Source organism: Clarias gariepinus, chromosome 3 (genome assembly GCF_024256425.1).
Source record: "Clarias gariepinus isolate MV-2021 ecotype Netherlands chromosome 3, CGAR_prim_01v2, whole genome shotgun sequence".
NCBI classification, from domain to species: Eukaryota; Metazoa; Chordata; class Actinopteri; order Siluriformes; family Clariidae; genus Clarias; species Clarias gariepinus.
Window position 1 is genome coordinate 24004105 of NC_071102.1, and position 25888 is coordinate 24029992.

The 25888-nt window shown below is 41.7% G+C and overlaps 2 protein-coding genes across 5 annotated transcripts; both read left to right on the forward strand.

Moving 5' to 3' along the window:
- Positions 1-1290: 1290 nt before the first annotated feature.
- dclk3 (doublecortin-like kinase 3) lies at positions 1291-6249 on the forward strand. Its single transcript, XM_053491405.1, is given in 6 exon segments — positions 1291-1304; positions 2337-2377; positions 2380-3926; positions 4008-4140; positions 5614-5781; positions 5864-6249. Coding segments are annotated over 6 exon segments (2289 nt in total).
- Positions 6250-13928: 7679 nt separating this feature from the next.
- zftraf1 (zinc finger TRAF-type containing 1) lies at positions 13929-25873 on the forward strand. Of its 4 annotated transcripts, none has more exons than XM_053492776.1 (5): positions 13929-15156; positions 20233-20471; positions 20593-20804; positions 24033-24324; positions 24413-25873. In XM_053492776.1, the coding sequence occupies exons 1-5, from the start codon at positions 14860-14862 to the stop codon at positions 24426-24428; spliced, it is 1056 nt and encodes a 351-aa protein (XP_053348751.1). In that variant the 5' UTR covers positions 13929-14859; the 3' UTR covers positions 24429-25873. The 4 variants fall into 4 exon arrangements, with proteins under 4 accessions (XP_053348751.1, XP_053348748.1, XP_053348749.1 ...); XM_053492773.1 differs by having other exon boundaries at positions 13929-14616; positions 14704-15156; positions 24033-25873; XM_053492774.1 differs by having other exon boundaries at positions 13929-14616; positions 14768-15156; positions 24033-25873.
- The last annotated feature ends 15 nt before the right edge of the window (positions 25874-25888 follow it).

Genomic DNA, 25888 nt, shown 5'->3' on the forward strand with positions numbered 1-25888 from the left:
GCTCAAAAGTTTGGGGTCACTTGCAAATTCCTTCATTTTTGTTTAGTGATTTATTTTCTACATTCTACAACAATACTGGGGATTTCAAAACTATAAAATAACACACATGGAATTAGGTAATTATGTAACAACAAGAAAAACAACAGTTTCCGTCAAGCACCATAATGAAACTGGCTCTCATAAAGACCATCCCAGGAGGGTGAGACCAAAACCTACCTCTGCTGCAGACGAGAAGTTCATTTAGAGTTATCAGCCTAAAAAATTACCATTTAACAGCTTCTTAGATTAGAGCCGTTATGAAGTCTTTACAGAGCATAAGTAGCAGACACATCTCAATATCTGTTCAAAGGAGATTAATGCATTTTTTGGACGCCTTCACAATGTAGAAAGAAATAAAAATCAGGAACCATCATGGAATTAAAAAGTGGTCACAAACCTTTGAACGGTAGTGTGTATATATGAATGAAATGTAAAAAATCCAGGATCAATAATAATAATCATCAAAAGATTTACAATACATATGTTAATTTTTGTATTCAATACTTGGGCACAAATCCTTGGGCATGAATTACTGCATCATTGTTGGCATGGGATGGTATGGCATGGAGGGATCAGCCTGTGGCACTGCTCAGGCTGTGTGATGAATTGTTCTGAGAGGAAGCCTTGTTTCTTGTTTCCTGACCTGTACCACCTACCTGCATGGGAAATGGTGTTCGGTGGTGGCTGCACAAACATGTGCATTGAGATCTCTGTTAATAAAGGTGATGAGGGCAATAAGACAAACGCACGTGTATGTGTGTGTGTGTGTTACCTCGGAGACGCAGTTGCAGCAGGATGTAGTGTATCCGGTATCGCGCGTCACAGACTGGCCAAAAGATGCGCGCTCTCCTCATTCCCGTGTTACCGCGTTTGGCACGTTGAAGCGTTTCGGTGGTGAATTATGCAGGGATGCTTCGTCAAACTTTGCCGCCTGTTGCCTTTCTTGCTCATCTTGAAGTCAGACACTTGACATGGAAAAGGCGCCTCGCCGGTGCGTAAAGGCGATCTCCGCGCGCGCGGTCGGTTTAGGTCGCGTTCATGGCTGTAAGGGTCTGCTCCAGGCGCGCGCGTTAGGCTCCAGGCGCGCGCGTTAGGCTCCAGGCGCGAGCGTTAGACTCCAGGCGCGCGCGTTAGACTCCAGGCGCGCGCGTTAGTCTCCAGGCGCGCGCATTAGGCTCCAGGCGCGAGCGCTGACTCAGGGGACAGCATGTGGAGCCGAAACCTGGTGCAAGATGCAACAAACAGGCCTAAATGGAAAGTGGCAGGTAAGGTACAGCTTATAAGGATTGATGCTGGATTCAAGAAAGAATAACCAGCAAACTGTGATCTTAAATAATCCATTGATTGTAGTCATATTTAGAAATTAATTAAGCCTAAATAGAGTTTACTATGATGTTAATGAAAAGTTATTAAGCTACTGAGAAACTTATATATATTAATATATATATAATTAAAACTCTCTCTCACACACACACACACACACAAATATATAGATATAGATAGATAGATATAGATAGATCGACAGGTTGATAGATAGACATAAAATGATTTCACTAATGTAATGACGTAAGAAGCCCTTTTATTGCTTCTTTGATCACTTCTTACTCACTTCTGACACATACATACAAGACTAGACCTGAAATGCACAAAGTACTGTATAACCGTTACTAAATAAAATCTTTTTTTTATTTATGCCTTTGTGCCCAGTGTAAGCGGATCTGACTCAATCAGATTTGATCCTTTTCTTTTCCCCCGGAGAATGAGATGCCACTTGAGAATCCACAGGGCTCTGACTTTCTTCTCGATGTGCACCTGCGCTAAATTATTAATGTTGAACTTCCTCCTTAATTCCATAGTGAGCTTTTTTTTTACCCTCTAAAGCAAAGCTGATGCAGTGTTATTTTTTTCTTTTTTTTTTGAGTGTATGAACTGAAACATGGTGTCACGTTGACTTAGTGGTTAACACTGACGCATTGCACCTACAGGGTATGGGTTCGATTCCCGTCTGGTCTGTGTGCATGGAGTTTGCATGTTTTCTCCATGCTTGGTGGGTTTCCTCTGGGTTCCTCCTACAGTCCAAAGACATGCAATTGACGTTCCGAAATTGCCCGTAGTGTGTAAATGAGTGTGTGTATGAGTGCGATTGATTGGCGCCCCGTCCAGGGTGTACCCAGCAACGTGCCCTAAGTCTTCTGGGATAGGCTTTAAGCACCCCACATGATCCTGTATACAGAATAAAGCTGTATAGACAATGAGTGAGTGAGTGAGCTGAAGCAGAGCAACAACCAGACTTGAAGCTCATGGTGCATTTGTACCTCAAAGCAATCTCTACAAACCCATGTTTATGTGTTTTATTTTCAGACCAAAGATCTAAACTGCCTGTGTGTCCGAATGCTGCCCCTCGACAAGGTCTCCCTTCGTACACATTCGGCTCCAAGACCCTAAGATGTCCTGCAGCCTACAGGCCCTTGGAAAAGGTTGGAATTGGCCCCTGTAGGTGGGAGGAGCCTGTGCTGCGTAGAGCAAGCGGTTATCATGGACGGCACGAAGAATCTAGTCCTGTGCGCCCACGTATTGTGACAGTGGTTCGGCCATGCGGCGAACACAACCTGCGGAAAATCTCTCTGCTGCTAAACCGACGTGCTGTACAGACATTTGAGCTGCTGATGGCCGACGTGTCAGAAGCTCTCGGCTTCCCGTGCTGGCACAGCGCTCGCGCTCGGCGCCTTTTCAGCCCTGCTGGGCAAGAGATACACAGCCTTTCTGAATTCTTCCGATTTGGCAACGCCTTCCTGGCCCTTGGAGTCGGCCGTCCGTCCATTGGTGAAATACAGGCTGCACTGCATGAGCTGTATCCTGGTATTCCAGGCTACTGTGAAAGCTTGTTGAGGTTGTGGGAGCAGATCCTGAGGCCTAAAGCTGCTAAGACTGATAGTGGGTTCCATGATGATGTCCCCCAAGATGATTCCTCTTTAAACGCGGCCCTTGAGGCAGCGATGTCCCAACCACCAGCCAATCATTTGCAGCCCTTCCAAGCACAAGTTAAGCACAAAGACACGGGCAGGAGAGAGAGGCAGAGAGGAGAATGGGTTGAAAGGGAGGATAGAAGAGCACACCAACCTCAAACAAAAGAGGAAAGGAGGATGACAGAAAGGAAGAAGGAGCCAGTTTATTGCCGAAGCTGTAGAGGAGTTGGGCAGCCTATTCCTCCAATCGTGAGCAAGAAGTCAACTAAATTGGAAAAGTCTAATAATATGAACAAAGCTCTTCTTTCCCAAGATAATAGGATCAAAAACCCATTGCAGATCAAAAAGACTGAAACAGACGATCTGAAAAATAATCCAAACAACCTCCAAAACAAAGTGCTAAAGTTGGGGGCCCAAGCAGAAACCCTGGTAGAACAGGACACGCCTGAAACTCAATTGGTAGAGCAGAAAGACCTGTGGCAGGAACTCCCACCTGATGGTGTGCAGGTCTCACTGGAGGAGATCCAGCGTCACTATGACATTGGGGGTGTGGTGGGAGATGGGAACTTTGCGGTGGTGTATAAGTGCCACGTGCGTGGCTGCACCCAAACCTTTGCCATGAAGACGGTGGACAAGGCAAAGCTGCAGGGCCGAGGTCACATGATACAGAACGAGATCGCCCTACTGCGCAGCCTGGCACACCCGCGCCTAGTGCGGCTATTCCGCGCGCATCACACAGACACACACGTATACCTGTTAATGGAGCTGGTGGCTGGCGGCGATCTGTTTGATGCCATTGCCAAGTGTGGAAAATTCAGCGAGCCTTGTGCAGCTGGGATGATTCAGGACATCAGTGAGGCTCTGGAGTATATCCATGACAAGAGCATCGTACACAGAGACATAAAGCCTGAAAACCTTCTAGTGAGGAATAAGTAGATGCACTTTTATAAATATTGTTTATAGTTGGAGATCATTAAATACTTCTTAAAAATCTTTTTCAAGGTCCAACGTCACAGCAATGGCGGTATAAATCTAAAGCTGGCTGATTTCGGATTAGCCATGATAGTGACAGAGCCAGTTTTCACTGTGTGTGGAACACCTACATATGTGGCTCCTGAAATACTTGCTGAGACAGGTGAGATGATACACTGTAATAAAAACTTGAGTTTGGTTAAATATTCATGTCGCCTTGATGGCACGGAAATGCTGTATATACTGTATATATATTATATCACATGCATATGAACTTGAATAACATCCAATTCTTATATCTAACAGCTTCAACTCCTCAGGGAAGGCTTTCCATAAGGTTTAAGAGTGTGTTTATGACCATTCTTCCAGAAGCGCATTACTGGGGTCAGAATTCATCGGGTTGAGGTCAGGACTCAGGTCAGGACTCAGGACTCAAGCTTTGCCTTGTTGATACAGGAAGGGGCCATCCCCAAACTGTTCCCATAAAGTTGGGAGCATAAAGCATTAAGAGTTCCTTTCACCGTAACTAAGCCCAACTCCTGAAAAACAACCCCACACCAGTTCTAACATAATGCCGCACCAGTGCACAAAGCAAGGTCCAAAAAGACAAGGAGTTTGGTGTGGAAGAACTTGACTGGAGTTCTGACATTAACTCAATAGAACACTTTTGGGATGAATTAGATCGGAGACTGCGCGCCAGGCCTTCTCGTCCAACATCTGTGTCTGACCTCACAAATGCGCTTCTGGAAGAACGGTCAAAAATCCCATAAACACACTCCTAAACCTTGTGGAAAGCCTTCACAGAAGAGTTGAAGCTGTTATACAGTACTGTGCAAAAGTCTTAGGCACCATATTATATGTCGTACCAATTTTGTTCCATATGTTTATCATGTCTGCATAATTATGTACAAAATCATTGGGTATTTCCATATATAACCTCAAAAATTAATAAATAAATAACATTACAGGAGAATATATACATGGCTGTAAAGAAAAAATATATAGTACAAGACCGACCAGTTTTCAGATGGAAACAAAAAACCTAATGTACGCTCCTGGAATTGATATAAAAATAGAAAGGAGCGAGTGTGACAAAGTTACCAAAAGAACTCATATTCTCCAGCAAGCTCAGTAAAACCTAACAGTACTGTGTAAAAGTCTTGGGCACATAAAAAAATATGGCATAAGCAAAATAAGCTTTTGAAAACACTTCTGCATAAGATAAACTTCTTTAAAGAGCAATAAAGAGTAATAAAATAAACAGTCAATATTAGGAGTGAAAACTCATTGCATAAAATCAGGAGTTTTAGACACAGATTTGTGCAGTTTTATAAGAAAACAGCTGTTAGGTTTTAATTGGTACAGCATATAATATGGTGCCTAAGACTTTTGCACAGTACTGTAGGTGCAAAGGGGGCGGGGCCAACATCATATTAAACCCTATAAATTAAGAATTTAGATGTTCTTCAAGTTCATATGCATGTGAAGGCAAACAAGCTTATACTTTTGTCAGGGTATATATATATACAGGTTTCACACTGTAAGATATATAAACCTCATAACCTGTAAACCTGTGAATGTGTGCATAGGATTTCGTATCCCGCTCACCTGCGTGTTTGTATTGCACGTACTGTAGGGTATGGTGTAGCAGTGGACGTCTGGGCAATGGGTGTGATCCTGTACGTGCTGCTCAGTGGGTTTCCTCCGTTCCGCAGTCCAGAACGCAATCAGGAGGAACTCTTTCATCTCATCCAGAAAGGAGAGGTCCACTTTCCGTCGCTTTACTGGGACCGTGTGTCTGAGGGTGCGACCCTGAACTTCCATACCTGCTCCTCTAACCTCAAATCCACAGTAGCTCTTATTTCTTTTTTTTGTGTCTATTTCAGGAGCTAAAGTTTTGATCAGGGCTCTGCTAGAAGTGAACCCCACTGTGAGACTGACAGCCAGTCAAACTCTTCAGAACGACTGGCTTCGGACAGCTGCACAGAGTGTCCAGGAGGAGGCGACAGACCCCAGAAGCATCAACAGCAGCAAGAAGGAAACAACTAAATCAGGACGCAGAAAACACGGGGCGTTGGGAAATCAGCCGAAAGTAGATACATCAGCAGAAATAGCTCAAGTGGCACAGACTGAAGGGGACACAAATAAATACAGGGAAACCAACGTGGACCAGAAAAGTCCAGAGAAACTATCACAAGCAAGAGAAAGCAACAGGAATGGTCACATGCTGGAGGTATCAGTATTAGTACAAAAAGCAGATGCACCTGAGTAGTCCAGCACTTGGACACCCACATTAGTAGAGATAATGAAATGAGCATGGTGGTGAATACATCAGATCCCGTGTTATCACAGGACATTAGAAGCAAAGCACAAGGCTGAGCAGAGACCTGTGTGTTTATTCAAATCTATACCATAAGATTTGTAACATTACTATTAATGACATTCGCAATATGATTGGAATACTTTACACGACTAAAAAAACTCAGCATCTGTAACAATCAATACAATATATCAATATATTCATATATATATATTTATATATAAACCATAAAACTTTTTTTTTATTAAAATCAATGATAAAAATAATTCTAGTTCTAATGATTATATAATTATATATATATATTTTTAAATGCTGTTTAGACAAAACTCACTTAATGGTGAAGCTTAAATTTCATAGAAATCCTTTTCAAAGCCAACACTCATTTTCTCTTGTTTATGTCACAGGCCATTTATTGTTAGATGTCTTAATTAAAACAACTTCCTATTGTTATTTAAAAAAAAATACATTTTAAGATTATTATGAAGGATGTTTTCTTATTACAGGGTAATAGTATAATACGCACATAAAGAAATAAAAGTCTTAATTCATTTTATTTGTGGACCACTGACCAATGCAATGTGCTTTTGAATTCAGTGCAGTGTCTCCCTTTTATCATTTCCTTGCCAAATTGCAAAAGTTTTTCTCCCAGCATGAACAGCATACACTGCCTGGCCAAAAAAACACTAGAGCACAATTTATGTCTAATTATCTATCATTTCTCCCGCCTTTGGATTTGATTACACTGTGCCTTTGTCGTGGTATTTTTCAACAGTCTTATGTAATGTTTATTTCATCCAGAGTTGCAGCAATTTTTGGACCCACTTCTCCAGCACATCCTAAAGACTTTCAATGAGTTTAGGGTTCAGGAGTCATACTCCCACAAAAACCCTTTCACAATTTGAGCTTGAATTATCTTGGCATTGGCATCCTAGAATATGCCTGTGCCAACAGGGAAGAAAAAATACACTGACGTGGTAACCTGCTCATTCAGTATATTCAGGTCATCAACTGAGCTGAGCCCTGACATGCATGACCAATTAAAGTGACCCCAAATCATAATACTGCGTTAGAGGCTTGTACAGTGGGCATTTTGCATGGTGGTTGCATCACTTCCTTTTTTACCCTGATGTGCCCATCACTCTTAAATAGGGTCAATCTGGACTTATCAGACCACATGACATTAAACCAATTCCAGTAAATTCAGCAATCTACTGTATATTTAGTTGTTTTCTTTGCTTGAGCCAAGCCAATAATTTGACACTTTAAAACATAATAACATCTTTTCCTTGACCATTTAATATGTCCGACATGGTTGTTTAAGGAATTAAAAGCTACTCGTTGCATCAATTATGGTTAAAAGAATTGTCGCCAGGTGGCACGGTGGTGTAGTGGTTAGCTTTGTCGCCTTGCACCTCCAGGGCCCGGGTTCGATTTCCGTCCAGGTTCGATTCTGTGTGCATGGAGTTTGCATGTTCTCCCTGTGTTTGGTGGGTTTCCTCTGTGCACTCTAGTTTCTTTTTTGGCCAGGCAATGTATTCAATGTAGTTTTACATTATGTTTTTAACCCAAGGGGCATTTCCCTAACTCCAGCACAATTCCAGTGACAATGTATGGATCTCACAGGCTGTATAAATAGTGCTGGACTATTTGGCCTTGATGCTGCATAACATATAGCAGGGAGTGAAACGAATGGCAGATATGACTGTTAGTGGGAACTGAAGCTATCTGTGAAAGGAAAGAGTGAGTTCAATTGAAACACTGGAATAAAGAAGAGTTGTGAGTGGGCATGAGACAAACACAAGCTCTGTGAGTCGCAATGCAGCAGTGTAATGAACCATAGAATTTAGACGAATTAAGTACGAACTGCCCTTCAGTGAGAGAGAGACAGAGAGTGTTATACAGTATTTCTCCCACCTGCTTCTTATTCTCTAAAGCTGAACACCGTGGCCACGTTGGCACAAACTTCTGATAAATAAGGTGAATGTAAATGTATCTCTAAAATATATCTCATAAAGCTGCCTACACTCTGAGTCAAGGCAGTGAGATGGTAGACACTGTCGTGCAGCAGTACTGTGCCACAGGGATTGGCAAACACTGGCCAAAGAGGCCATGACTGTAAATTGCAGTTTAGTTAGCATGCATGCTCTCGATGATGAGAAAGTCTCAATGCCAGCCTTGTGTCCAGCAACAGCTCTCCAGCATTATGTGGAAATGGCAGTTAGTCTATCCGTTTGTTAATCTTTCGCCTGCTCCCATCAACGGCTCGCCATAGATCCATACAACAACATGGCACAGGTTTTATGCCCTTCCTGGTGCAACTCTCCCATTTTCTCTGGGCTTCGGACCTATTGGGCTTGGGAGTCTATTGGCTGGGGTTCGGGCATTGGAACCCGGACCTTCCGCATGGCAGGGGAGAAAATAACAAGCGAAATAACAAGCGGCTGTTCAAGTGCACCAGAAAAGAGGTTATACAGAAAGCTATTGTGCAAGAATACTTGAATAAATGTCAAGAAGTGGCTTCGTCCGTTAAATTTGTGATGCAACGACATGCAATTTTTCCCCAGATGCTACAGATTAGTGTTGCTTAATTGTAAACCCCTTGTGCCCTGTGGTGTATTTGAGTTTCAACCTGAATAGAGCGCAGTATCAGAATGTTAAGCGATTCTTATCGTCAATAAAGAACTGTATCAGCATCTTGAGCATTTGCTATGCTCGGTGAAGAACAATATCATAATTTATCTAAAGTTAAAATTGACACATTGACAGTACAGATTTTTTTTTGATTTTTTTTAGGCGAGCCAACATGGTGTCAAAGTCGCAGAGTAAAACCGCCATTGTTAATTCACTGTAAGTAAACAGTGTAGGGTCTTAATTTAACATTCAGCATGTGAATTCAGTGCTGGGAATTTGTGAGTTTATTGCTATTTGTACTTTGCGGGGAAATGAGCAAATGGGAATAATGCACTAGCGCTGGTCCTTTACTCAGTTGTAGAACCTGGTGTAAAAAATTAAGCTATCTAAGTATTTTTGGTTCACATTTAGTTGAGTTGTGCTGGCAATAGAGAGCAAGAGAACAAACAAAATATGCACGTCCACTGTGTTTTACGTCTTCGTGAAGCTACTGTCCGAAAGATCATGAAAGTCTCTCCAAAGGTATGAAACACATCAGAGTTGGAATCCAGGTAATGGAGGTGGAGCTTGGTGTGTGTAACTCGAGTGCCAATGTGTGTGTGTGTGTGTGTGTGGACAAAAGGCAGCCATTTTAGGCACTTCATTTGCCTGGCTGCTGAGAACAGATGACCCTGTAACTGAACTCTGGGATTCCTCTTTCCTTCTCCCCATTGTGATATTGTATATCTGTTACAAATAGTATTTTCCATATATATATATATATATATATATAATTTTGTATTAATAAAGGTCATATTAGGTTTGTGAAAATAATGAAAATTTTGTATTATTTGTTTGAACATAACAGTTAATTATGAATATTGCAGTTACAGTATGGTATAATTAATGGGATCATTTGTTATTATCAATATATAATCTTTAAAGGATATTTAAACTTCAAACTAAATATGTTGATTCCAAAATATGCCAGTGAATGTTTTACATAACCGTTAAAATAACGTCACATCAATCTAATAGAAAACTATCAGAATTTGCCTTTTAAATGATGTTAAATTCCTTCTAGGTATTTGCTGTAATGTTAACTCTCTACAAACATCACTGACTGACCGAACAAGTAAAAACTATTTTACAGCAAAAGCTAAGGAACAGCATCGTCGCTATTCCTTTTGTTCTGCTTTCACGTAATTTTATAGTCAACCCCCCCACCCCCCAAATTTTTTAAAATATAATATCTATTTTATCAACGATAGAATATTTATTTGCAGGTGGCAGTAGAGTTTTTGACAAGTTTGTTTAACAAGATCTTGGAGAGTGAGAGAATTCCAGAGGAATGGAGGAGAAGTGTATTGGTGCCAATTTTTAAGAACAAGGGAGATGTGCAAAGCTGTGGCAATTATAGAGGTATAAAGCTAATGAGCCAGACAATGAAGCTGTGGGAAAGAGTAGTGGAAGCTAGGTTAAGGGTAGAGGTGAGCATTTGTGAGCAGCAATATGGTTTTATGCCTAGAAAGAGTACATCAGATGCAGTATTTGCTTTGAGGATGCTGGCAGAGAAGTACAGAGAAGGTAACAGGGAGTTGCATTGTGTCTTTTTAGATTTAGAGAAAGCGTATGACAGGGTGCCAAGAGAGGAGCTGTGGTATTGTATGAGGAAGTCTGGAGTGGCAGAGAAGTATGTTAGAGTGGTGCAGGACATGTATGAGAGCTGTAAGACAGTGGTAAGATGTGCTGTAGGTGTGACAGAAGAGTTTAAGGTGGAGGTGGGTCTGCATCAAGGATCGGCTCTAAGCCCCTTTTTGTTTGCTCTGGTGATGGACAGGATGACAGATGAGGTAAGACAGGAGTCCCCATGGACTAAGATGTTTGCAGATGACATTGTGCTCTGTAGCGAGAGCATGGAACAGGTGGAGGAAAATTTGGAGAGGTGGAGGTATGCTCTGGAAAGCAGAGGAATGAAGGTTAGCCGCAGCAAGACGGAATACATGTGTGTGAATGAGAGGGACCCAGGAGGATCGGTGAGGCTACAGGGAGCAGAGGTAAAAAAGGTGCAGGATTTTAAGTACTTGGGGTCAACGGTCCAGAGCAACGGAGAGTGTGGAAAGGAGGTGAAGAGGCGGGTACAGGCAGGTTGGAATGGGTGGAGAAAAGTGTCAGGTGTGTTGTGCGATAAAAGAGTATCAGCGAGAATGAAAGGAAAGGTGTACAGGACAGTGGTGAGACCAGCGATGCTCTACGGCTTAGAGACAGTGGCGCTGAAGAAAAGACAGGAGGCAGAGTTGGAGGTAGCAGAGCTGAAGATGTTAAGGTTCTCTTTGGGAGTGACAAGGATGGATAGGATTAAGAATGAGTTTATCAGAGGGACAACCCACGTTAGATGTTTTGGAGATAAAGTCAGAGAGGCCAGATTGAGGTGGTTTGGGCATGTTCAGAGGAGAGATGGTGAATATATCGGTAGAAGGATGCTGAGGTTGGAACTGCCAGGCAGGAGGTCTAGAGGAAGACCAAAGAGGAGATTTATGGATGCAGTGAGAGAGGACATGAAGTTAGTTGGTGTGAGAGAAGAGGATGCAGAGGATAGGGTTAGATGGAGGCAGATGATTCGCTGTGGCGACCCCTGAAAGGGAACAGCCGAAAGACAAAGAAGAAGAAGAAGAATATTTATTTGCAGTTATATGTGAAAATGTTTGGCTGATCATCACCGTAGCAGTAGGATAATAAAAAATAATCATAAACTGTACAATGAGGCTGGGTAAGAAAAAAAAATAACAGAGAGCACTAAAGATCAGTGACTGATTTCTTACTTTATTGGAATAATGTGTGTTCAAATACATTTATTTCAATCAATATTATCAGTACTTTTATTTTGTGATCTATTACCATCTTAGTATGCTGTTATTGGAGTATTGTTAAACTACCAACAAGTACCAGTCAATGTGTATGTCAGATTTAATATCTAATATAACACATTTGCATGTAATGTTACAAGTGTTTTATGGTTAATTTTAGAACTGAGGGGACTGCTGTTCAGTTCAATTCACTTCCAGTAAATTTTTATTTATACAGTACTTTTAATAATAGGCATTGTCAAAATGCAGCTCTACCAAAATCCCAAAATGTGATTAGAAACACCCATGAACCCTAAACCACCCAACCTATTGCCTCTGTCTACCCCCCACATGAAAATCATGGAGGCTACATAAAAAAAAAATGGATAGACTGTCAGTTGTCTTGCCTAGGCTGGTCAATCTTGTTAGACCACGTCAGGATACAGGATAGCAGGATACTCTCATGTTTCATTCCATAACAGGCAAAAAATGCCTGAAATACAGTAAGCTGCTAAAACCATGCCGTAACTGTAAACACAGTATCACTTTTCATAATGTATTTTAGATCGTTTAAATGTAGAAATGCAGAAAATGATCAAAAACAATTTTATGCTTATATCTTTGGTTCTTATAATACAGGTTTACAAATCTAGTTGTGATCTAATTTCAAAGTTGTCTAATTGATTGCACGCTTCAATTGCATGGTTTTAACCTGAAGAACGAAGTATAAATGATGACACACAAATCTAAACAAGGTTATAATGCAATTAGGAAAAATGCTTTTAGATTAAATTAGATTCAAGTTTACTGACATTGTTTAATATAAGCAGAAATTATTATTCATAAATGAATTTAAAAAATACAGATTAAGGCTGTAAATTTTATAGGTAAAGTCGATGTGTACCCACAACTCCATCCGCGTGCAGATCCTGATGCCTGTGTGCTACCATTACCTGTAGATGGAACATGTGGTCAACTCTTTATCGCTTATCATGCTGTAGACACGGTCTAATCCAGGGTTTCAGTAACTATGAGCTCGGCCTGATGCATAGTTTTCGCCGTGAACGACGCTGCCTAGTGTTTTATTCCGCGGGGACATAAAAGTTGATGAAATGCTACTTACTATGAAATTTAGAGAGAAACACCTGTGACACGCACAAACTATGACATAAGGTTAATGATGGGCTACTAAAACCCCGGATCAGACTGCAGAGATAGCACTCGATAGCGCATGCAACAGTCAGAGGAAAGGGCTGGCGAACATAGAAGCAGAGTGAGGAGCTGCAGTTGAGTTGACCGCACACTCCATTTACAGGTAACCATAGACTCAATCTATCAATATGATAGGATCAATATGCATATATGCATGGACAAAAGTATTTGGCCAAACCTGCAATGACATTTGTATCAAATACATATATTTCACTATGGAGTCCAACCTTTTTTTCAGCTAAAACAGCTTCCACTTTTCTTGGAAGGCTGTCCACAAGATTTTGGAGTGTTTCTGTGGGAATTCATTCTGTAGAGCGTTTATGAGTTCAGGCACTAATGTTGGACAAGAAGGCCTGGCTCGCAATCTCCGGGTCCAGTCCATCCCAAAGGTGCTCGATGGGGTTGATTGAGGTCAGGTCTCTGTGTTAGGGCCAGGCAAGTTCTTCATCAAGCTATTTCTTTTATAGTCCTTGTTTTGTACATGTTGGAATAGGAAAGAGCCTTCTTTTCTTAAAACGGTTGCCACACAGTTGGAAGCGTAGCATTGTCCAAGATGTCTCGGTATGCTAAAGCATTAAGATTGCCCGACACTGGGGATTAATTGAAACACCTGAATTCGATAAATAACAGGTTTGGCCAAATACTGTATTTTTGTCCGTTTAGTGTATATATATTCATCCATCCATCCATCTAGGAACTTCTGTTGTCCAAGTAGCAAACCGTAGCAAATGTGTGAATATAGTGTATACAGATACAGTGTTGAATAGATCCAGTTTAAAAGTTTTATAATTAAAAACTTTGCATTACAGTATACATATTTGTCGAATGGATAGTATCGTGTCAGGACATTTATTATTTTTGGGGGGAAACATTAGTAGGGCTTTGTGGCAAGGGTGTTTGAAACTTGATGGAAAATCAAGTTGTCTTCGTGAATAGCAAAACACACCAGAACAGAGGGGTCTTTGAGGCTGCCATTTTGTCGCATCCATCTCTGTCTCTCTGGTCCGTGGTCACCTTACTGAGGCTGACCTGCAGGAGGCGACCGCGCATGCGCGAGCGGGTCCCCTTTAAACTCGCCCCCTCCCTCTCCCAGCGAGGGGCTGTAACACAGCACTGACAGTCATCTGATGAAACACGGGTCCGCGGCGCAGCCAATCAGCGAAGACACGAAGGACTGGCTGACACCAACCATGACACCTATGGGCAAAACAATCCGTAAACAACTATTAACCGGACCCACGATTGGCTATTAATACCTCGCGGTTTGTGTAAACGCGGCTCTGATTGGTGCAGCCGGGACGGGACGCGCGCAGGGGAGGGGGTGAGAGAGAGAGCGAGGAAAAAAAAAAAAAAAAACAAAGATGGCAGTGAAGAACCAGGGATGAACTATCGGAAAGAAAAGAAGAGACGCGAGCAAAAAAAGAGCAGCTTGCAAGGCTTCGAACGGAGACCGGACTGTGCGCGCGTGTGCGTGTGCGCGTGACTGTGAGTGTGCGTGTCGGTGTGCGCGTGTGTTTGGCAGGGGGAGAGGACGTCGCACTGCCTGTCACAGCCGAATAACGGAGAGTCACCAGCTGGAGCGAGATCCAACCACAAGACTCGTGCTGTCGGTGCGGTGGTCCCACGCGCGTTCCTGTTGCGTGGAGCTCAGGTACGCCTTCACATCTGTATGCACTTCATTTCACATCTGCACCCCGTCTCGTCTCAAAGGTGGTGTTTACTTCCCCCCTTCCATCAGGGACTCGCTCACATATGAACCGGACCTTGTTATTATTATTATTATTGTTGTTGTTGTTATTAAGGAGGAGTTTATACTCGGCTTGACGTGTCACGGACTGAACAGTAATAATAATAATAATAATAATAGAGTAAATAATAAGAGGGACTCCTGCGGATGTCTGCGATGGAAGAGCGAGGCGAGGTGGCGGCCGCTCCAGGCTCCTCCTCAGCCGGTTTAGGGGTCGGGCCGGAGGCCGTGGCCCCAGGTGCGGGTTTATCCGGGATTCAGGAAGAATCAGGCATGCGGAGAGAAGGTTCCGTTTCCGGTTCTGGTCCGGAACCTGATCCGGATGCGCCGCCCAAAAAGCGCGTGAGACTGCAGGAGGGTGAAGCGGGGAAGCTGGAGGAGCGCCTCTACTCTGTCCTGTGCTGCACCGTGTGCCTGGACCTCCCTAAAGCCTCGGTTTATCAGGTGATCACTCATGACACAAAGCATTCATCACACACTCACAATATTATTATGTTATAATAATGTAATGCACTTTATACACTTCAAAAGTATTGGTTCAAACCTGGCAAGTATTGAATTCAGATGTTCCAATCAATCAGGCCCCTAAATATATATTTTTTGCGGTGTAGTAGTTAGCACTGTGTCGCCTTGCACCTCCTGGTCTGGGTTCGTTTCCCGGTCAGGCTCAATTCCCGTTTCTATGTGCATGGAGTTTGCATGTTCTCCCCGCGCTTGGTGGGTTTCCTCCCGGAGTCCAAAGACATGTAGGTTAGGTTAATTGACGTTCCCAAATTGCCCATGGTGTGTGAATGAGTGTATGTGCGATGGATTGGCGCCCTGTCCAGGCTGTACCCCGCCTCGTGCCTCCTGGGATAGGCTCCTGGGATAGGCTCCAGGCCCCCGCGACCCCAACTGACAGTGAGTAATATTTGTCTATACAATATTAGGGCTGCCAATATTAACGCGGCATGCTTGTGATTAAAAGAAATTTCAATACGTTACTAATTTTTTGATCCTAAGTTTGATCCTAATGGCCTCCCATAATCGCAGCGTGGTTTACCTTCCTTGTCTGTGATAATACACACGTTTAGCGCGGATAATAAGATGACAGAGGAAACGTCGCCAGATGTGCTGAACTGCAAGATTAATTCCAAAAAAGCTTCTGGGTGGAAGTTTGGATAGGTGTATGCCCCCTAGCTACCTTCAAGGGGAATTATTTTTATATGTAAGAATACATTAAATGTTGCTCAGGTGGCTAAGGCGCTAGACGACTTACTGTATCAAGTTGGATAAGTTCGGTGTGGAAGAACTTGACTGGCCCTGACCTCAACCCAATCGAGCACCTTGGGGATGAACTGGAACCGGAGATTGCAAGCCAGGCCTTCTCGTCCATCCAACATCAGTGCTTGATTTCGTAAATGCTCTACAATATGAATGGACACAAATTCCCACAGAAACACTCCAACATCTTATGGACAGCCTTCCAAGTAGAGTGGAAGGTGTTACAGCAGCAAAAGAAGGGCCAAGTACTGTGTATTTGGATGTCATTGCAGGTTTGGGCAGATACCTGTGTCCATATAGTGTATTTGCAGATGTGCACTAGATACACAAGCCAGATGTACAATACACATACAGTACATACCCATGGACTCCAGGAGGAATGCTGGGCCCTGTACCAGGTTATTACACTGGGCTGTCTGCCAAGGACATTTTTCCTTTGATGGGGGTCCTCTTGGGCGTCCTGTCTACTCATGGCCTTTATATGGTAATACTTAGTAGTCAGTTTATAAATTAACCTACACAAAGCAGCCAGATTCCTATAGTTTGCATGGGTTGATTAAACATTATATGTGTAATGGAGTTTACAGTGGCTAAGGAATTAGACTATTGATCGGAAGGTCCCAGGTTCAAACCTCAGGAACAAGGGTTGGACCTTTGAGCGAGCCCCTCACCTGCTCAGATGTATAATGAGATAAAATGTATGTCACTCTGGATAAGGTTGTCTACCAAATGTAAATAAGAGTCATAGATACAGATAAGCAAGAGGTTAATAAACACCCCTAGTTTATGATCCCATGTATGCACCAAAATGTGTTATGTTTTTAAGAGAGTACGGTTTAGCTATTAATACTTTGTTGACATTCCTTAAGTGGCTTTAAGCACAAGAGCTCACCTAGGCTTAGAATGAAAGGGTTGTTCTAGACAGATCTTCAGCCCGAAGACGTCTTTCAGAGGCCCAGGTTTTGACTCTGTTTGTGTTTTAACCTTTTCATTGCATTGAACTGTAACACTGTCAACACTAGAAGGTTATTTTAAGATTCCCAGCTGTTTGTCTCAGGGATAGTCCACGCCTCAGTGTGACCTGGAATTCCAGGAACTGCTTTGGAATTTTTACTACTAGATCTGCTTAAAGATTCATTCCAATAGGAAAATTAGGAATCAAATAATACTTGCATATAAACTAATTCCCGGCCGATACAATGTTATCACGAAACCTCAGTTTAGTATTGCAATATTATAAATATCTTGATTCAATTTTGCGAATTTCATTATAATTCAGAGCAATCTTTGCAACTAGTTTGCAACTGCCACACAGGATGCAACTGCCAACGTGTGAATAGTTTAGAGCTCCACCTGTAGGATCAGAGAGGAACTGCAACCTTTTTCCAGCTCAAATGCAAACAGCAAACATATATGAATAAAATAAATAAAAAAAATATATATGAGTCTGTGGGGATACATAAATCGCAACACAAAAGAATCACAATTCATTACTGAATCGATCTATACCGTTCTGATCATCTGTCATCATCTGCACCTGTTTCTCACTGGTTCATACCTTACCTTATAATAAAATGTTTTTTTTTTTAATGAATGATTCATTCACTGCATGGCTTAACAAAAACATTCCTCTAAAATTGGTTAGGTACAGGGACTGGAAGGAGTATGAGTGCCAAAAACTTGCCAAAAATGAAAGACAAAAAGTCCTGCAGGAAGCCTGGACTACATTAAATACAAGAAAGTCTGGTCCTTTGGAAGCAAAAATATGTAGAAGGGCTGGCACAGGACTTTTGTACAGTACTGTATGTGATGATTAAAGAATCAGGAAGGGGAATGTGCTTTTATGTTTAATTCCTTAAGGGTAATCTGACCTGTTTGTGTCTTTCAAAGACAGATACACACACACACACACACACACACACACATTCCTTTGTTCATTGGTTCATGTAGTTTGTGGTTGTGTAGATTTGTCCTATCTGAGAATGTGTAACTGTGACAGGGTTGCCAGACATGGCTAATTAAAGCCTGGTTGTTGAACGCTGTACATATAGATAGTTTTTATTGATCGTTGTGGCTGTCGATGCAAAATGTATTCTTTATTAAAATTTCAATTACAAATAGGCAAAATAAAATGCAATATTTCTTTTTATAATTGAATTAATCATTAATTCACCAGGTTTTTATTGTCATGAATAAAGACCGGTTAAGAATAAGAAGACTACACCGAATTACTGTAAAATTTACAGGTTTAGGTTAAAAAATGTGAATTAATTTACACCCCAAACAAGTGGAGAACAAACAAAAAAATCCTCCTAGACAGCATTTTAAATGTAGAAGCAGGAAAATCGAGAACCTGGCAGCACTGTCGTGACCTGACCAGCTGTTCAGCCCAGGGGTTAAACATGGCCGTTTAGAATCACATGATCTCCTTGAGGCCAATCCACGAGGAGGTCTTGTGTACCCCTCCCCCAAGAATGTCCTCTTATTCCTTTACATTAGGACATTCTTTACCGACCGGTCAAAAACACGGTTATTAAACACTCTTAGCTATTAGTGCACACCGAATAACACCACACTGGGTCTTTCTTCCAAGTGACTGACGTCAGTGAGACACTTTACAACACTGTTGGGCTCTTTAGTGTTCATAACTGTGCTCAAGTATTCTCTCTAGACCTGGCACAAAAGTGCATAAGGTTTGTGATGGTAATATTAATAATAAAAAAAAATACATCCTGTGTATTTTAGACGGATTTTATTATAGTGATTTAGCACTACATTTTTCTTGCTTTTTATTTTCACAAAATGTATCTGATGTTTAATAACACAGAAAATTTGTAGATTCTTTGTGTTCAGAGGGAAAAGAAAATATTTTCCCTTTATTACTTTCTAGACTATTTACTCCAATGGATTTTTTTGTAATATTATTTTCCAACTGAAACCATATAACTTATTTTATTGTTTATAAGTCGTAAAAAGTTGCATTAGAAAATCTCCAGAATGTCCTAAATACTGTAATTAGGGGTAATTTGTGTATTTTGGGTGTTTAGAGTGTTTTTAAATACACTTTAAATGTTTATCCTGAATCTTTTATATAATAATTAAATAGGATTGAATGGGACGAATCAATTTTTTGCTTTTGTATCAGGTAGAACAAATCCACTCAACTTTGATCAATCACTTTTACATTGTTGAGAATGAGGAGGGGGAGCACGTGACCTAGTCTCGTGACCGATAGATACTAGCTGTAGTCAAGGACAGATCTATAGTGTGATAGTGTCAGTGGTCACGTGAAATACTGTGTACAAAGGGGGAAAAAAGTTCGATTTTTAAAAAATCTTTTGTTAACAACAGTTATAATTTAATTACTTGGTTATTAATTAATATTATTAGTTTGATTCAGTTTTCAATAATACATATTTTGTAATTAATAGATGCAGCTTTCATTTATTGCTAGTCCAGACAACCCTGCTTTTAAGTACAACAAATCACGTCTCTAATCCATGCTGTAAGCTCCAAAAGATGATGAGCAAGCTTTACCCTGTAGGGTAAATACAACTGCCAAAAAGTCTTCTATATGAGTTAGATTGCTATGTAGGGATTGCCACATAGGCTCAAAAACAACAATTTGGCTAATGTTTAACCACCTGTAGCTGAGCCGTTGGTAATTTGAGGAACTGCTATGGAAATCACAAAGTCTACAAGGAGATCCGAGTTGTTCACCCTGCTGTTCTCCTCACTGAGCTCCAGTTCCTCGTTGCATGCTTTGGAAGTTTTGCCATCCCTTCTCCCATGGCATTTCCTCCACTTACTGCTGTCATGTTTCTCGCTCTTTTTATTCGCTCTTCCTCTTTCAATTTCCTGTCTTCATGTTTCACGCGCATGCCAACAAGGCTGGGTGTCTTTATGGGAGTTTCCAGAAATATTGCTGCTTCTAGAAGTTTTAATGAGATTATAAAAGATCATCTTTCAGGGGCCTCCTTAGTGTTTGGGCCCCCAGCAGTTTGCTCTAAGGATTTTATGACAGTTCTGTCAACTCTGTGATTTAGTTTGTTTCAATATGCATTAAATTTAAAGTTGCTCAGCTTTGTGTATTTGATGATTTTCAGCGTTAATTTGTGTAAAATCATGTGAATTAATCATGCAGTCTCGGAAAAATACTTAAAAATCAAAATGTACCAATGCTTTATACTTATCAGGACTGAAACGATTGGATGCACTGTTTGCCGTCTTTTTGATCAAAGCATGTTTTTGTGTCAGTGTACAAACGGGCATCTGATGTGCGCTGGCTGCTTCATCCACCTGCTGGCGGACGCACGGCTAAAGGAAGAGCAGGCCACGTGCCCGAACTGCCGCTGTGAGATTAGCAAGAGCCTGTGCTGCAGGAACTTGGCAGTAGAGAAAGCTGTGAGCGAACTGCCCTCGGACTGCAGCTACTGCCTGAAACAGTTCCCCCGTTCCGGCCTGGATCACCACCAGTCAGAAGAATGCCAGGACAGGTACACACAAACACACGTCCTCAGCAGCCCGCCGAGCCCGCCTTTAATTACAGTGCCGATCAATCATGTGAATCGTGTTTAGCGTTAGCGTCTCTCATTTCTGCTTGTGGGCTTCGGATAGGCTTACGCAATGTAAATACAAGCGGATCGGCTGTCCGTGGCAGGGGCCGTTCCACGAGCTAACTGCCCACGAGGTCGACTGCTGCCACCCGTCTAAGACTGGCATCGAGCTGATGGGCATCCTGGAGGAGATGGATCAGAGCCATCGCCGAGAGCTGCAGCTCTATAACAGCATCTTCAGCCTGCTGAGCTTCGAGAAGATCGGTTTCACAGGTACATGCGTAAAAAAAACACAGCACATGGAGTTGAAGCATGCAGTTGTATGGAGGCTTGTCTTCTCAAATACTATTAATATTCTTTAAAGTAGTTTATAGCACAGGACAGTGCTGTCTGTAACTTATAACTTTATAGCGAAATTAACTTTCGCTGTAACATAATGAGCTGCATTTTTAACGTATTAATTTATTAGGGCCCAAGCACTATGAGATCAGCCCTGTGTCGTCATAGTGTGTAAAGGGCCCTATTGTTTGCCCAAGGATTTTTTTTCCCAACATTTTGCTCAAAAACTCATTCAAATTGGCAGACAGCTTGGAATCTGCTGCCATTAGGATGCCCGAGTGCTCGTTGAGCTAAACAACTTTCGGACTGCATTTCCTTTGCTCAACTCAACAGGAAGTCAGTTATTTTGTGTGATTTGCCAAAATGCATCCGAAGGAATTTGATATACTATTTCTAGGGAGTTTATACGATCGCCACCAAACCGGGCATTTGTGATCTAAAGACATTGAGGATGCAAATGTGCAGAGGGATTTTTACTATCTCAAACGAGTCAGCCGTGTCGAAACCTTAAACTTGTGGTGAAAAGTGGTTAATAGCTTTCTATGTGACATCATATTGAATGACATCATAGTGTGATGCTTTTTTCCAGCATCTGGGGCGTTTTTGGAGGTCTAAACATAACATTCCCCCTTTTCTAAAATGATGTCATAATTGGGATTGGTATTGGGATATCCCCCTTTAAATGCATGTGCCCACTGTGCCCGCTGGTGCGGCCAGGTGGCAATGGCGCAGGGTGCTTGGAACCGCCCACCGTTGCTTTCTAATATATTTTTTTATTAGTTCATTATTATTTTTTATAAGTTCATTATTATTAATTCATCAACTTAGAGTGAAAAAATATAGGTATTAGAGTGAATTACTGTTTATATGTGCTATAACAAGTAATAAATACAGTCAAGCAGCGAAGAGCTGGCCCAAGCACCTGCCCCATTGTCGGCCACGTGCAACTTTGGACCTATCTTTTTAGTGCGCCCGGAGCGAAATGGGACAGGAGCTTGGGCCCATCATCTATATCCTATATAACCTAGCCTATATAACATCAACACTATCATAGCGAGGTGATGACATCATCATAATGCTGATGTCATAGTGCTTGGGCCCTAACAAGAACTTGTCTGGTGGTTGTTCCATGGAATTAAATGTTGCGATTATATATTATATATATAAGAGGAACAAAACATGCATAAAAGAAATAAAAAGACTATTATAAAGTGTCCAACACTTGAACTCATGTGGGCCTCATTATATCACCCCATCATTAGACTGTTTTCCTACAAAAACGTCGTCTTTAAATACCACAGACTGCATTGCTTTGGATACAGGATTTAAATGATTCCACTGATACAAAAAACTAAAGAAGTCTAATTTTTCATATTTAAATCGTTGCAAATGATGGCTTAATCTGTTTAATCATACCTTTTGTTTATACTTAAATGTCTGATACTGTTTGCATAGACATCCCAGTCAAAATTTGGACACACCTTTTAATTCAGTGGGTTTCCTGATTTGTATTTCTTTCTACACTGTAAAACAATACTGAAGGCATCAAAAATATGCAATAATCTTCTTTAAACAGTTGATATTAAGATGTGTCTGCTCTGTCTTATGCTCTGTAAATCCTTTATAACGGCTTTAATCTAAGGTGCTGGTTGTTAATTGGTGATTTCTGAGGCTGGTGACTCTAAATGAACTTCTCCTCTGCAGCAGAGGTAACGTTTTGGTCTTCATGGGAGCCAGTTTTATCATCATGGTGCTTGACTGGTTTTGCAAATGCACTCAAAACATTACTGTTCTTGCAAGAACTATTCCAGAACAGCTGACCGTTATGTCTGTAATGTTTTGTATTGCGCTCCCTGATACTCTATATGGTAACACTTCCTATAGCCTGTGTTCAGACGAATATACAAACTAACAGTTTGTGTCCGCTGGAACACTTTAGTTTAACCTGGAAAATGCTAGTGTATTTATCATCAAGCAGTAATTCAATTCAATTCAGGCACTCTTCTTAAACTTACTAGTGTCGTAAAATACCAATCGACTGTCATTTTTGTTGTTGGTATTACAGGAACTTGGAACCTTGTTTACAGCGGAAACAAATTGAATCCATTCCGGAGGCGAGTTCTTAAGGCGAAATTTTATATTGCAACGTGCATCTTCCCATAGGAAATGATATGAATGTAGATAATCCGTTCCAGACAGTATTACTAAAAAACAATTAAAAATCTTTAGAAAAGACATGGAAATGACGGAAATTATGAAATAAACAGACATTAAACCTCACTTAACCTTAATTTTACGATTCCTCTTGGCACCGGATGCTTTAAAAACCAAGTGGAAAGCGGCTCCCTTTTTTTTTTTGCTACCGTCCTTGCTAACATTTGTGTCCCCCCATGGTGTCTTCACTAAAAAAGAAAAGTAAACTCTCTTTGCTTGGCTTTCCAATGACGCGAACAAGTTTTTAGCCGGCGTTCGGGTTCGGCTCGGCACAGTACGTTTGCTCGTGTGCTGAAAAAGCTCCGCATGCTGAAGGAAATTTCTTGCAAAATTTGTGAGGGCGCGGGGTCCGTGTGCCGACCTACCACTGTATTCCAGAGTTTTGAAATTTCAAGTATTGTTCTAGAATGTAGAATATTAATCACTTAAAACAGAGCATTGAACTAAAAGGTGTGTTCAAACTTTTGACTGGTTCTATAAGACATTTTTATATTGTTTATTGTTTTAAAAAAAATGTACCACATTACTACCTGTTTGAAAGCAAGATGAATTGCGGTTGCACTTAAAACAATGACAAGCTCACCTCTTTCCTCCGTACCGCTGCATCCCTCATTATTGAGCCACAAGCACCTTGTAGGTTACTCTTTTAGGGCAGGGGGCGGAGCTTAACAGCACTCTTTTCTTCTAGTGCTGGACTGGAAAAAAACATTACCATAAGCATGAAATATCCAAATAGCATATTAAAAAAATATTACATCATTTAAAAATATTACATACTGCACCTTTAATTCCGTAATGTTTCGAGTTAATCAGCTTCCCGCCAGTAAATCTATTAAACAGTCTGCTTTGGTTTAAGAACTGATTTGTAGAGCAGCATTAGATACACACCTTTAATGCAACATAATACCGCATATTGAAAACTCACTTCTCACTTTCTCCCGAGTGTAGAGGTGCAGTTTCGGCCGTACCGCACAGACGACTTCATCACCCGGCTGTACTACGAGACGCCACGCTTCACCGTGCTCAACCAGACGTGGGTGCTGAAGGCCCGCGTCAATGACTCGGAGCGCAACCCCAACCTCTCCTGTAAGCGCACGCTCTCCTTCCAGTTGATCTTAAAGAGCAAAGTGAACTCGACGCTGGAGTGCTCCTTCCTGCTGCTCAAGGGCCCGTATGACGACGTGAAGATCAAGCCCGTCATCCAGCACCACGTCTTCTCCAACGACGCCAACGAGACCGAGTACGTGCCACTCCCAATCAGCGACAGTGTCGAGTGCAACAAGCTGCTGGCTGCCAAAAACATCAACCTGCGCCTCTTCATCTTTCAGATCCAGAAATAGGTGAAGAACACAGAGGGAGCGGAGGAAGCGAAGGGAGGCAGGGAAGGAGAGAAAGGGTGAAGAAGAAATGACACTGAACCACACATACCTCGACAAGAACAAGGACGAGAGAACAAGCTATTTCGAGACGGCCTATACAACCCGCAGTCGCCTGTGTTTGTTTGTTTGTTTGTTTGTTTGTTTGTCTGTCTGTATGTGTGTGCGCCTGTATGTGGTTAATTGAAATGTTTGTTTTTTTTCCCGATACAAAATCAGTCTCTGTTCATCACCGCTCCGAAGGTTTAAAAAAAAAAAAAATTGGGACTCGACCCCAATTCATACTGTACGTATGGAAGTGTGTGCATGCACCAAAGTATGAATGAGACACCCTGAAACAAAGCACTACAGACAAGACAAGACAAGTCAACTATCTCAGCATGAGAGTGTGAATGTGAGTGTTTGTGTGTGTATAGATTCTCTTGTGACTGTGAGACAGACAGGCCTGTTGGGGACGTGATCCACGAAGCACTGGATTGAATGTTTTTTTAGCAGCCTGCAGTTTAGGCAGTGTTACTTCAGACATCCTGTGGTACTGTATGTGTGTGTCCCCCTGCAGTGGTTCTCTCCTGCTCAGAACCCTCCTCTCTCAAGGCTTACACGCGCACACACACACACACACACACACACACACATGCACACACACACAGACACGCGCACAAAATCTCAGCAGAAAAAAAAGAAGAAAAAAAAACTGGGCTGCACCTGCTTTAAATGTATTTTTGTAAGTGAAGGGAGACATTTTACTTGAGGTACAGCAGGTCAGGCAGCCGGAACGAAATGGCCGCTGACCTCTGAACACACAAGCGTGGAGTTTGCATGTTTTTAGTTTCTTCTCGGCGTGTGTCCGTGGGGAGCGAACCTGTTTATCCCAGTAGCATTCTAGTCTCGTAAAACTAACTTAAGTTTGTTTTATTTTTTAACACAATTATATTATTTAAGAAACCTGTGAAGCTTAGCTTTATATCTTATTTAGAGTTTGATTTTCATTTTCATGTTTTTCCTCTCTTACTTCGCTCACACACACACACACACACAGATCCCCGTACGCCACCAGCTAATCCGTCGCCATCACTTTTCACAAACTGAGACGCATTACACTTAGCAACAAAGAATCTACTCGCCATAGAAACAGATTGCCCCCGACCTACTCCCACACACTCACACGCATCAGAGAGCCAGACAGGGTCTAATCACATCCCTGCCATGTTGTACTCGACTGTAACTGATCCGTTTTTGACATACTTGAATTCTTTCAGTGGGGGGTGGGGGATAAGCGAAGCTGATCTCGACGGCGTGTCCGATATCGAAGAGTCTAGTTTGAACCTGTTTCTGTATCAAAAAAGCTTTTAATTCTCACATTACACTCTGCCTGTATTTGTGCCTTTCTATTAAAGCTCATCGAAACAGAAAGTCTCTGCACTGATT